The 13,792-nt window shown below is 35.0% G+C and overlaps 1 protein-coding gene across 1 annotated transcript; it reads left to right on the plus strand.

Moving 5' to 3' along the window:
* The first annotated feature begins 8,674 nt into the window (after positions 1-8,674).
* LOC103954909 (O-fucosyltransferase 20) lies at positions 8,675-12,554 on the plus strand. Its single transcript, XM_009366761.3, has 6 exons — positions 8,675-9,572; positions 9,932-10,100; positions 10,646-10,735; positions 10,859-11,142; positions 11,247-11,505; positions 11,803-12,554. The coding sequence occupies exons 1-6, from the start codon at positions 8,860-8,862 to the stop codon at positions 12,037-12,039; spliced, it is 1,752 nt and encodes a 583-aa protein (XP_009365036.2). The 5' UTR covers positions 8,675-8,859; the 3' UTR covers positions 12,040-12,554.
* The last annotated feature ends 1,238 nt before the right edge of the window (positions 12,555-13,792 follow it).

Raw genomic sequence — 13,792 nt, forward strand, 5'->3', positions numbered from 1 at the left:
ACTCAGATGAGAACTTCCCAGTGGGTCACCCATCCTGGGATTGCTTTCGCGCGAACTCATTTAACTTCGGAGTTCCTACAGACACGGAAACCAGTGAGCTGCCTTTCAGTGAGCTACCAAAAAGCCTCGTGCTAGATAGAGATGTGAATCTACATATAAGGCTTACATAATCCACTCCCCTGGACAATGTGGGATGTTACAATCCACCCCCCTTAGGAGTCCGATGTCCTCGTAGGCACACTTACGACCAGGGATTGGCTCACATCCAGGCTCGAGCCCCCGCCACATCCTGGGTTCGACTCCACTGTAGCACGATATTATCCGCTTTGGGCCCCGACCACGCCTTCACGGTTTTGTTTATGGGAACTCAGACGAGAACTTCCCAGTGGGTATCCTAGGATTGCTCTCGCGCGAGCTTGTTTAACTTCGGAGTTCCTAAGGAATCTGAAGCCAGTGAGCTCCCAAAAAGCCTCGTGCCAGGTAGAGATGGAAATATACATATAAGGCTTACAGGATCCACTCCCCTGAACGATGTGGAATATTACAGTGTATGCCTATTAGACAACCGCGTAAAACTCTTAATAATAAATTTGACGCTAAATAATATATGCACACTGACCTTAAGGTACGTTTACATTTTATATTTGTCACACTTATTTCAATTTAAATTCTATAAAATGATGAGGGAATTAGCCTCATGTGGCATGTGAGCTAGAGAATGTGCCAAAATATTGACCAAGAAAAATTATGAAAATAAAAAGTGGGTCAGAACTATGGATCGATGCTCTTGTTTTACCAACCACAAATTATTTAAAAAAAAAAAAGGAAAAAGGAAATGTATTCCGCAAGAAAGAGCTCTTAAAAAAATAAAATTCTCCCCTTTACATTTTTTTTTAACAACATAAAACGCATGCCTTTTATTGTTGCCAATCCGCTTCATATTGATTGCAGTTGGTGAGTATTATTGGTTTTTGTGTCCTTCTCTTCGAAACAACATGTTATAAGTCTGGTTTTGATACAAACGGTCAGATCTGAATTCCGCGAGCCTTGCAGCTAGTTTTATATCTTCCGACCAGTCTTCAAACCTCTTAGCCATCCGTTAAACTTCAAAGAATGAAAAATTTTGGCAGTCAAAAACAAACAGAAAAAGAAAAAATGTGACTTATAGAACCATATATATGTAGATTCCTCTTTACCCTCCTGCAGCTTACATGCATGATGAAATCGTAGTTGGCTTGACGTGTATGACTAAAGAATATATGACTCAACTACCAAGACCACCAATGGACGGCAGAGAAATTATTCTATAGCAGCTAGCTGGTCATGACTCATGACATGATTCATTAGTACTATTCATGTCTAATGTCAATACTGAAGGCAATGGCGAATCCTAAGAGCATTTCCTCTTGATGTTTAATGTCAAATACCAAATTAAACATCTTGCATCCATATTTGATACCTTACACGTTTAGTGTGGTATTATTGTAAAAGAATGTCAATTCAATTCAATTATATGCATTTTTTTATCTTCTACGAATTTTTCATTTATTCTATACAACGAGATAATTAATCGACAACAAAGTTATTACACTAAATTAATATTTTAGACGGTATCAAATTTACAATGAAGATATATCGTTCTAACATTCATATAAATCGAGCATAGGACCTATAATTAAGTAAAAACAACCAGTAGTTTAAAAATTACTCATAAACTAACATGTTTAAATGAATCATCAACTATTCGAATTTAAAAAAAAAAAATGGACATTCACTAAAATCAATTGCCCAATTTGATACATGCAATCATAGTTGGTGTGAAATGTGGCAAAATTATGGCATATGAGATATTTGGCGTTGAGTTTGGCATTAGTGCATTGGAGTATGATCGTAATTATTTAGTATTACACTTTCAGTTTGTTCTTACAATGGTCAATGGATTTGCACTTGTATAATGATGACCGCACGCACTCGACTAGAACTTCGAAACACACTCTCGCACGTAAAGTACATAAATGATATATGTATAAAACTTGAGAGGTGTTATGTACACACTTATTTTTACTTCCAACACATTCTTCTCAATTTTAGGTTGTCGTAACAAATTAATTGAAGAAGATTAATAAACAAAGACTAACAAGGGTAATATGAGAGATAAAACTGAGTGTGCGAATAGAACCATCCTAAAACTTTATAAGTATACACAATTTAACATGTTATATTATCAAAATTATTGATTTAATACAATCATATTTCAACGTACAGTCGGTAACGAAAAATCATATCACATAATATTCTTACTCTTGTTTTTGTCTGGATGGATAAATAAAGGTGTACAAGAGAGAGGAGGATGATGAGGGGCTTCCGTGACCTATGGTTTGAGTTCAAGGCGATGGATCTAGTCTCTTTTCAGTTTGGTTTGAGATGTCATTGTTGTTATTGGCATTTTTCATTGGTGCGTCATTTTATCTTTGCACCAGAATTTTCCCTCCATTCAAGGAAAAGGGATTTTTGTTTTTGTGGAAAGGCACCGTTGTCATACTCATATATGCCTTCTTGTATGTACGTGCTCGTTGTTTAATGAAATATCTCGTGTTGTAGAAAAACAACAAAGAAGACTTGACTAGTTGCTCATATGTTCATACAAAAACGGTATTAGTATAAAAGAATTCGTGCTCTTTTAGTAAACTTATGAAGTGTTTAGGGTTAATTTTGTGTTTTAATATGAACGCAAAAACTCAACCCTAGACACAAACTTAAACTCTACATACCTTAAACCCTAACTCTAAAATGCATAAAAAGGTCTTTTCATTTTTTTTTAAAAAGAAAAAAAGAGGAGACTTTATAAGAAAAATAGTAGGGTGTGGACAGAAATAACATCTAACAGAAAGTTCGGCTTCTCTATAAATATAACTCCGTGAAATGTGTGGACAACAGACAAAATGAGCTAACAAATGTCTTTAAAAATGACTTTCAATAACCTATCTATTTTGAATGGTATCAATAACAAGCTTTGAATCTTCTTCCACTTCAATCTCTCGAAAGAGATATATTGAGATTTATGTAAGTTTTAAGGGTATATAATAGGAGTGTTGTTGTGGGGGTGGAGAGAAGGCATCATTGAAAATTTGAAACCCTTGAAAGGGAGAGAGGTTAGAATATGGCCTGTGCAAAAGAATATGGTATGATGAGAAAAAGACATGGCAATAAGATTGTTGAAGGCGGTTGGCCACACAGACATCCAGACATAGGATTAGGCACAGCTGGAGCCTCCAAGGAGGGTATATGTGTTTTTGCGTTTTGACCAAAGGCCGAGAATAGCGTAAATCCAAATGATATCCACTTGGCCATGTCATGGCTTCAGATTTCAGTTTGGTACTTTCCACTTTAGTTGTTTAATCAGCAATCGGCCGCTAATAATTGATTGTTTATGTTGTTCAATAAGATCAATAAGCTTAATTACTTTATCAACAAGGAAACATCATTGTACGTTTGATTTGAAGAGCTTTTCACTTTCATTTTTTGGGTTGAACCAAATGTTATGGGTTTGAGGACAATAATTAGGATCTTGTATAAACATGTCCCTTTCAAATCCCCACCATTTTACTTCTCTCTTGCGTTGAGTAGTGGTTAAGAATGTACGTGCAATTATAGATTGCAAAATGATACATGTTATCGCTAGAGGTAAGATGAATAATCGACGTGACCCATCGATGATTCATGATAGTTATTTGAGTTAATATTTTTATACTTTAGATATTGGGAAAGGAAAAGTCGAATCCAAAATGTTGCATGTGTTTTTTTTTTTTTTAATTAAGGGCAGGAAGAGCAACATCAGGTAAACAGAAATAAAAAAAATGAGGATTCGAGAGGGAAAGACCAAGGTGAGCAAAAGCATCTGCAACAAAGTTTGTCTTCGTAAAAATGTGCTTCCAATCAATATGACTTTTTATATTGTTAATAAGGGAGGGAGATTTTCAAACTCTTCAAATATTAATAAGAGAAATATCTTTATATCAAGAAATAGTGGTCTTTCTTCACATAAACTTATAGAAGTCAATCTTCAACGGCATTTTAACCAAAGTAGTTCTTAAGATTGACATAACTCCTCACTTTTGGTCTCCGAAATTTGAAATCGATATAAGTGGTCCTTGAGTTTGTCCACTATCAATTAGTTTGGTCATTCCATAAAATATCTCTATTAAATAAGGCCAAAATGAATGAATTATCCTCAATTTAATAAACAATGGGCTAAATGATTTGACAAAAAATTGATAGTATTTTTTTTTTTTTTTTAAATTTTAACGGTAATTTTTCACGGAATAACCAAAATGATTGATGATGGACAAAATTAAGGACCACTTCTATTGATTTTAAATCTTGGAGATCAAAATAAAGAGTTATGCCAATCTAAGAAACAATTTTGACTAAAAAGTCATCTTCAATCTTTGATCTTTCAAGTCTTTTATTTTTGTCGAAGATCTGGTCTCTATACATCATTTTGAAGTACTAACTCGACATTCCTTAGTCCATAGCTACTAGCTACAACCCACATTTGTTTTGGCGTAAGTGCAAAGGAGTAGTTTCTTTTTCTTTCTTTTTTTTTTTGGATAAAGTGCAAACTAATAGTAAATTAAGAGTAAACATGAATTAGGCCATGTTTGATATTACATTTTTTTACTAAAAACTTTTAAGTTAAAGAATAAAAATAGATGTTTGATAAAAATAAAATATTATGTTTATTTTGAAAGCAATTATCTTCTGGATAACAACTTTTAAAAGCACATTGTAAGTTGTTTTAAAAACTACTTTCATAAAAAAGTAGAGTTGAGCCTTTAATGAATATTTTTAATTTCTGTAATACCCTTATTACTTTTTAAAAATGATATTATTTATCCTTATACATAAATATTTTCACTTGGAGAACGAAGTAATCGCCACCACCTACCACTGCAACTACCAAGCTTATATCACCACCACAATCATTAATTGCTACCACCACCACCATCGCAATTGTTACCACCACCAACACCACCTCGTTGCCACTACCACTACCACCATAACAACCACAACCACAATTGTCACCACTAGCACAATCATAACTGTCATTACCATCACCATCGTTATTGTCACCACTGCCACCATCACTTTCATAACCACTATCACAACTGTCATTACTGTCATTACAACCACCACCACCGTCGCTACCAACCACCAGCATTGTAACCTCTGTACATAAAACATCACACCTCACTATTGGCACCACAGTATACTCTTGCAATTATTGCTGCCATTGCCATCACTATCGCCCACCCCACTTCCACCTCTGCTGCTAATGTCACAGCATCGCCATCACCACTATCGTCGCCACCTCTACGAACCACTAGCATTACACCACCGCCACCATCACCACCATTGTTGTTGAAACTGATATCGCCAACAACGCTGCAATCACCACCACCACTACTGATGCAACCACTACCACCTCTATACCCCAATTACCACACTCTATTATTGGCCCCCCACCACACCTCCACTAACGCTACTATCACCGCCACTACCTCGCAACCGTTGTTGTTGCCACCACTTCCATTGCTATGTCCATTTTTATCATTATATACAATTATATCATATTTGTAAGATATTACCAAATGCTTTTACACTGCTTTTCATACTCATAATACTGTAAAAAATATAATTTATCAAATGTTCAACTGCTTTATTATACAGCTAGTTATTCTTAAAGCATAATAGAAACAACTTTTCTAAAAAACACAACAATCTCAAATTAGCCTTAATTTTGTTAAGCTTTTAACTGGAAAAATTTTGATTCTGATAAATTGGTATCCATTTATTAATGAGAAAAAAAAATTGAGTCCACTTGTTGAGTGTGATGCTTAAGTTTTATGAGTTTAATTCTTCAATCGTAATTGCCAAGGAAAAGAAGAGAAAAGCAAATTAATTAACCCCTTATGAGAAATGAGAGATTTTTTTAGTATATTTAGAACACGTGTTTGTATATTATTAGTATAAGGGGAGAAAACTTAAATTAAAGTAATGTTTCATTTGCTATTTATTTATACCATCTTTTTAATAGAGTTAGAGTCTGTCGATGCATGTGTCTCATTTATATTAGATAACTGCTACAAATAATAATACAAATAAATAATAAGAATAATATTTTTACTTAAAACTATTTTACTTCTTCACTTATATTATGATACCTAATATATCAATTTGCATTCCGAGTACACAAAAAATCTCACATAACAGAGCATCCCATTATCCATTATTTATTTGTGCCAAAATCAACTATATATGGGATTAAGTAATTTCTTGGGCCCATAAAAGGGAAATGGATGAATCCCATGTGGCATGAGAATTGAGAAGTCACTATCTGCCAGGTGGAAAAGCTGCCAGCATGTTAAAGCAGAGCAGTGCCAACTGGTGAGTTTCGGGAGGTAGGCATGTAGGCCTATAGCTCCCCTTATTGGTCTGATTGGGGAAGAGAGACCAAGAATAATCCAGGCTGTTGGGAAGAGAGAATGGCACTCCCTTTCATTTCATTTTGTTTATTTGTTTGTTACAGCCAGCTGGCTCTATTACAACACGACAAGCTTTCTCCTCGAGATTTAAGATTCGTGTAATCTTTATTAATTAATAAAACACTTATTATCAACTAAAATCATATAAAATTATCAGTTTAATCTTTTAATTAAAATAGAACATGAATAAGAAATATGAGGTAGAAATGTAATTTCACATAACTAAATTTTACTGTTTTTTTTTTCAAAACCACATGTACATGTAATCCTAACATATATCTAATTAAAAAAAAAAAATCTTCCCACTCACATTTTCTATCACTCTCTTCCTCTCTCTCCTTCTATTTCAAAAACAAAAATAAAAAATGTTCTTATAAACTTTGTGTGCCCATATGTTAGTAATATATAATTGGGATAATTTGATATAGATTCAATTTTGTGAGAGATTAGTAGAATTAGTCCACTACATTGAAATAGGTCCAATAATTGAGATTCCATGTATGTTTATTTGTGGTTTGTACCATATTTATCCCTTAGGCTTACGAATTGTAGTAAATACACAAAATTTCTTAATTATGAGATAATTTGTGGTTTAACTAATCCCTTAATTGTAGGATTAGTTATAGCCATATAATCACCTCAACCCCCAGTCTGTTTGATCCCTCATTTTTTCCTTCTTCCAAACAATTCCCTCTATCAATCCTCCTCGTTTTTGTCTATTCTTTTCATGGGTGATATTTTTGTGTTCTTCCGTCCAAATTCGTTCCTTTAATGGAGGTATATTATATCATATTTATATTTTTATGTTCCGCCATGTAGGTTCCCAGCATTTTTCTTCCAATACAATAGGTAGTTTATTTTTGTTTTGCGGGTAGATTATATCTGCTTTGTAGGTATAAAGCATTTTCTTCCTATACAATAGGTAGGTAGTTACTAGATTATATCGGTCTTGTTTTCTTCATAAATAGTAGGTAGTTACTAGATAATATTTTAGTTTGAGTATTTAAATATTCAAAATTTAAAAACTGAATAAATGATAAAAAATTAAAGAATTTAAATATTTTTATCTGAAGGGGAAAAATTGATATCAAAATATGTAATTGGATAACTGGACTTGGTCCCAAAAACTATCTAAGTTTTTGGACCTAGATCCAAAAGCCCCTATATAATATTAACCACATATAAAATCTTGTTAGGTTCGTGTAATAATCATATCTGTTTTTATTTTTTTAATTGAAAATTTATCTGATAATTACATTTGAAAATTAAAAGCTGTTTTATTTAAGTTTTCAACTTTCAGTTTTTATATTTTGAATCTTGATGTTTTATGTTTGATTCCTCACTTTTTTTTTATTTTGTTTATATAGCAAATTAGAAAATTTAAAATCATATACGTTCTTGTTGAAGAAAATTCTAGTTTAAATATACATACAAGAAAAAAAAAAGTATTACATTAATTTATAAAATTACTTATTGGATGTAGCTATTTTCACATTTTGGATAGTTTTTTTTTTTACGGAGCAAAATGTGCTAGATAAAGCCATTTGTTAGGGAAATGTCGTTAACGTCGTTGCGGCAACTAGTAAAACTACTTTCTATATTGGGGTGCATACTCTCAAGATTTTTAAGGCTAAAATTGTGTATAATTGAGAGGCAAATAATATTGCTCATAAACTTGATGAATGTTTTATATTTAGTGCTCTGATTCAATGCGGTATGAATTTTTCCTTGATATTAAGATATTCTTATTTAAGAAGACTATAGTTGAATGTCGTCACCCAACAGTGATATTTTGCTAATATTTAATAACGTTGCCCTTGAAAAATAAAAAAATGTCTCATGATGCAAAATCATGTAAATCCCGATTGAAATGCTTATTATAGAATAATAACTGAAACTTCCATAAAAATAACAATTGACATGATTATAATTTTATAAAGGGAATTATTATTAGCACTTCAAAAATTTCATTCTATACTTTAAATTTTCTATATTAGGATAAAAAAATACATATTTTAAAGGATATAGAATAAGATTTTTAAAGTACCAATAACACTTCGCTAATTTATTTGAAAACCTTCTATTTCTAATATAAAAATAGATTGCTGGCACCTATTTAAACGTAAACGCGTACGCTTCTTCTCCGACTTTCGCCTTCCCGCCGGCTGTTTCACACCATTTCTATACTCTCTCTCTCTCTCAATGGTCAATGCGAGTGAAGGAATTTCATAGATAACAATAAACCCACAACTTTTTTCTTTCTTCAAACAAGAGGAATAAAAACAGAGTTATTACGGAGCTTCTCAGCCTATCAATGGCGAAGTCTAAGAACAACAGCAATACCAAGAAACTTTCTTACATTTCAGTCCCTTCTCAGATTATCAACTCTCTGTCTCCGTCTTCTCTGCAATCCCTCCTCGTTTCTCCCAAGAAATCTTCAAGGAGCAAAAGCAGCAGCAGGTACTTGAGCTGGCTCAGCAACTACAGGAGCCCAAACTTCTGGGTTTTCTTCCTCTTCCTCTTTGGATTTCTTGGGATGCTGAAGCTGGGATTCCATATCGACCGTTTGATTCCCTATTCTCCATACCCATGTTCCACAACTCAGCTCCGGGACTTGGTCTCTAATGGCTACTTAAAATCACACATGGGTTTTGCTTCCAACGCTGAAAACAGCCACCAAGTCGAGGTTGTGAGCGAATCCCAGCCGTTGATTTCGAGTGGGGTTTTGGAATCAGAGGTGGGGGTTGAGCTAAACAGTGGGAAAGTTGGGGAGGAAGCTGAGGGGAGTGAGTTTTGGAAGCAGCCGGATGGTTTGGGGTATCGGCCGTGCTTGGATTTGACGCAAGAGTACAAGAGAGCTAGTGAGGGGATAGTGAAGGACAGGACTAAATACCTGATTGTTGTGGTTTCTGGTGGGATGAACCAGCAGAGGAATCAGATTGTCGATGCTGTCGTTATTGCTAGGATTCTTGGTGCTGCTCTGGTGGTTCCTATTTTGCAAGTTAATGTCATCTGGGGGGATGAAAGGTATACAATGTTACAACTCAACTCACATTTTTTCTTACTAAATTACTTGCCTTTTTTGGATTCCCTCCACCTAGTGTAAATATATTCGTTGTGTAGATATGTCGTTGTATTCGACATTGCCTTTTCCGATTCATTTTAGTTTGTGGGATATCATGATTCAGTATAGAACTTACCAATTTCCTGTCCCCAAATTCATGGAATTTATGTCAATTTACTATTTTTCCTCTTTAAGAATGGCTTACTATTCAACCCAACAAATAGTTAGGCTTTGTTGTTCTTGGTTTATGAATGGCTTAATGTTGCAATATATTTGCTTAGCAGACTAAAATTGGTTTCTGTGTTTTGTTTGATGGGTGCAGTGAATTTTCTGATATATTTGATTTGGAGCACTTTAAGGAAGTCCTTGCTGACGATGTTCGGATAGTTTCTTCACTGCCATCAACGCATATAATGACAAGGCCCGTGGAGGAGAAGCGGACTCCTCTTCATGCTTCGCCTAATTGGATTCGGTCGCGTTATCACAAGAGGGTAAGAATCATTGCTGTCTTTGTGCTTGCTTTGAAGCAACCCTATTGTATTTCCTAAAGATTTGAATTAAGGCAATATGGAAGAGAGAAAAAGATGCTTTAGCAGCTCTTAGTTTGTTATATGGGGGCCTAGTGACACCAGCCGTTTGTATTTGTTTGGTTGTTTGTTTTTGCTGCTGCAATTCCTACGAATATGTCAGCTTTCAAACAGTTGTTCTCATCTTTTAGTTTACAAGTGTTGCTACAAAAGCATGGGAATACCTCAATACAATTGAGAAGCCGTCCAGTCCAACCCTTATGACTAAAATTTTGTACTTATCATCTAAACCTTATGTGCTGCCGAACATTTTAACCTTACAAAACTAATGGCAATTTCAGGGTTTTCTGATCATATATTAAAAATACAATAAGTCATTTTTCTCATGTGTAATTCCATAACATGATTTGTTTATAACCCTGTTTATCTGTTTTGTCATTTGTGGTCAGGTTACAAACGAATTTCCTGTGGAATACAAATTATGCTAATTCATCTTTTTTTCTGTGCAGATTAAAAGAGAAGGGGTTTTACTGCTTAGAGGCTTGGATTCAAGGCTCTCTAAGGATCTTCCCTCTGATCTTCAAAAGCTTCGGTGCAAGGTAATTCACTAAGTAGGTCTATAATTTTTATTGTTGTGTATGCAAGCTGACTTTGTTTCATTACAGAATTGAAACAACGTCCTAGAGACAGCTGACTCTGATCTCTTCTTTGTTTGACTTCAGGTTGCGTTTCATGCATTGAGGCTTGCTCCTCCAATTTTGGGAATTGGTAACAAACTTGCAGAGAGAATGCGCAGTAAAGGGCCTTACCTTGCCCTTCATCTAAGAATGGAGAAGGATGTATGGGTGAGGACTGGTTGCCTTCCTGGTTTGACTCCTGAATATGATGAGATAGTAAACAATGAGAGGAAACAGCGGCCAGATCTCTTAACTGGAAGATCAAAAATGACTTACCATGAAAGAAAACTTGCAGGTCTCTGCCCCTTGAATGCCGTGGAGGTGACCAGGTATGTTAGCCACATTTAGGCATTAGAACATAAACCAAATTGATATCTTTTTGTATTTGTTATTTGTACCAGAGTTTTCTGACAAACCAAATCTTGTGTTTTAGGTTGCTTAAAGCTCTAGGAGCTCCAAAAAGTGCAAGAATATATTGGGCTGGCGGGCAGCCTTTTGGTGGAAAAGAAGCCTTACAACCGTTAATCAAAGAGTTTCCCCATTTTTACAATAAGGAAGATCTTACTTTGCCTGGTGAACTAGAACCTTTTGCAAACAAAGCTTCTGTGATGGCTGCCATTGATTATATAGTTTCCGATAATAGTGATGTCTTCATGCCTTCTCATGGGGGAAATATGGGCCATGCTATGCAGGTATAGTTTTTGTTTTGGTTTTAATAAATGTACATACTATATGCTAGACGAAACACTAACAAATATAATTAAAATAAATGAAGTTAACCTGTAAGTAGTGAAACAATGAAATGCTAAGATAAACGCACAAATGATCGGACATTGTCAACCGACCTGAAATATGAGCTATGTGTTGTTGAGAAAATATGCTTGGAAGATGAACAATATGAAATTATCATAATAATAGTTCTTTTACATATGATGCTTACCTAATTTGATGGAGACTTCCCTTACACCTAGTTTTGTATTCTCTTTCAGGGACATCGTGCCTATGCTGGCCACAAGAAGTTTATAACCCCAAACAAAAGGCATATGCTTCCGTACTTTCTGAACTCTTCTCTCCCTGAAGCAGAGTTCAATAGGATCATAAAGGAATTGCACAGAGATTCCTTAGGACAGCCAGACCTCAGGAGGAGTAGAGTTGGAAAAGATGTCACAAAGTATCCCATTCCAGAGTGTATGTGCAATGATACTAAGACTCATCCGTACATGTGAGTCAATTCTGAAGATTTCCAGCATGATGGACCCACTTCATCGAAAAATTGAAACATCTCAGTAAATCTCTTGAATTTGAGCCCTCTGAAAGTGGTTTGTCCTCAGGGCAATGATGGTCCTTTGGATCACTGGGGATTTTAAGAGAGACTGCTGCATCACACTCAATTTGTGAGTTTGCTTTCATTTTTTCTTCCCCACCGCTTCCTTTGTGTACAAATTCAAGTCAGGCAAGACAAATGTCTTCTTATAAGACAAGATAGTATATAAGGTTCTGTGAAGAGAAAAACTCTGAAGCTTCAAGGTAACCTGGATTCGCTTTCAGACTTTCATGAGAAACTCAGCACAAGGCAAAGAAGGTCCCCTAATTCTTTGATTCTTTATAGGAAGAATTCTTTTAGGATAGATTTTTTTTTTCCACATTTTGGTTCATTCGTTATTGTACCACATCAATGTATTATAGAAGATGCGTGTATATAAGCAGACTTGGAGTAATAATCTATATATCTGTTTCACAAGCTCGCATCACATACTTTCCGGTTCTGCATGCAGAAACTGCACAAGCCTCAGTTTTCATTGAAATTTGTCAGTCACTTTCATGTATTGATCTCTGTACTTCGAAACAGAGAAACAAGTTATCTTCTGGACCTTAACGCTAAATCAAAGAAGCAATATTACATAACCTTTCCCATTGGCCGTTTGATCATTCTGCATTATATCATGGCTGAGTTTCCTGATATTTACCTGATTTGGGATTACAATGTCGCACGTTATTGTCCTGTCAGGAGTGTTCTGCAGGAGGCGGTGAGAGAATTTCTTTTGTAGATAGTGGGGGAGAGTTCAAGGTAAGATGAAGATTTGTTGAGATTCTATTATATAAATTGTTATATTCACATGTGCGTGCACTTTATGTCTCACATTGACACTTATGACTAACGATAGTATTATTGGAAAGATAATCTAATATGTTTGTAGAACTCAACTCAATGAATGAGTGAGCCGATATTGCATTGATATATATATATATATATATGAGTACAATCGATATACATGTAGAAGTAGGATTACAAATAAATAGCAGCATGTGAACTAAATACAAAACAGAATCAAGATTGAACTTGATCTGCAGCAGCCGCATCCTCTGAGGAATCCGTGTTGGAACAGAACTGTATTTGTGCAGGTGGTATTGTGGTCAGTTTATCATTATTTGTACCCAGTAAGACCTAACGGACAATAAATTCTCTTATAAGCATGGGGAAATTGAGCCTTCACAAGCCTTGATGATTGAAGCCACTGGATTGACACATGTAATTGTTTTATTCAAACTCTTTGGAAACCCAGAGACATCCATAGTTATGCTAGCTCACCCTTCTGATGCTTGTAGGAGAAGTTACTGGTCACTTGCCTTAAACTTAATTACACTAACTATCAAAATAGTTGTCAAAATTATTGTTGGTAGGTAGATTACTTGGGTGGTAGGGTATTAGAGTGTGATAAGGCAGATCTTTATGCACCAATGCTACATATTGAAATTGACAGATTTTCTCACCCTGTGGACGTAGAAAGGGAAAACCATGTATATCTGTAAATCTGCGTTTATTTGCTTCAATTCCTGGCCGAGACCGAGGGTAAGTAAAGGCCAAAACTAAGACTTAGAATATCCTGTATAGTGATCTGATATAATCTTCTAGCTTATCCAGTGATCTGATATCGTCTCTATTATATGTGAATCTTCTATGCAGAGACTTTATTCTGC

Source organism: the organism of the source record quoted next, unplaced genomic scaffold (genome assembly GCF_019419815.1).
Source record: "Pyrus x bretschneideri cultivar Hongxiangsu unplaced genomic scaffold, Pyrus_bretschneideri_v1 Contig52, whole genome shotgun sequence".
In the NCBI taxonomy this organism is placed as follows: domain Eukaryota; kingdom Viridiplantae; phylum Streptophyta; class Magnoliopsida; order Rosales; family Rosaceae; genus Pyrus; species Pyrus x bretschneideri.

Bases quoted from the DNA above. Each gene is read 5' to 3' on its own strand.
- LOC103954909 (XM_009366761.3), top strand. From the start codon at position 8,860: ATGGCGAAGTCTAAGAACAACAGCAATACCAAGAAACTTTCTTACATT. The intron at 9,573-9,931 runs GTATACAATGTT...TGATGGGTGCAG, and splicing joins GTCATCTGGGGGGATGAAAG to TGAATTTTCTGATATATTTG. The intron at 10,736-10,858 runs GTAATTCACTAA...GTTTGACTTCAG, and splicing joins TTCAAAAGCTTCGGTGCAAG to GTTGCGTTTCATGCATTGAG.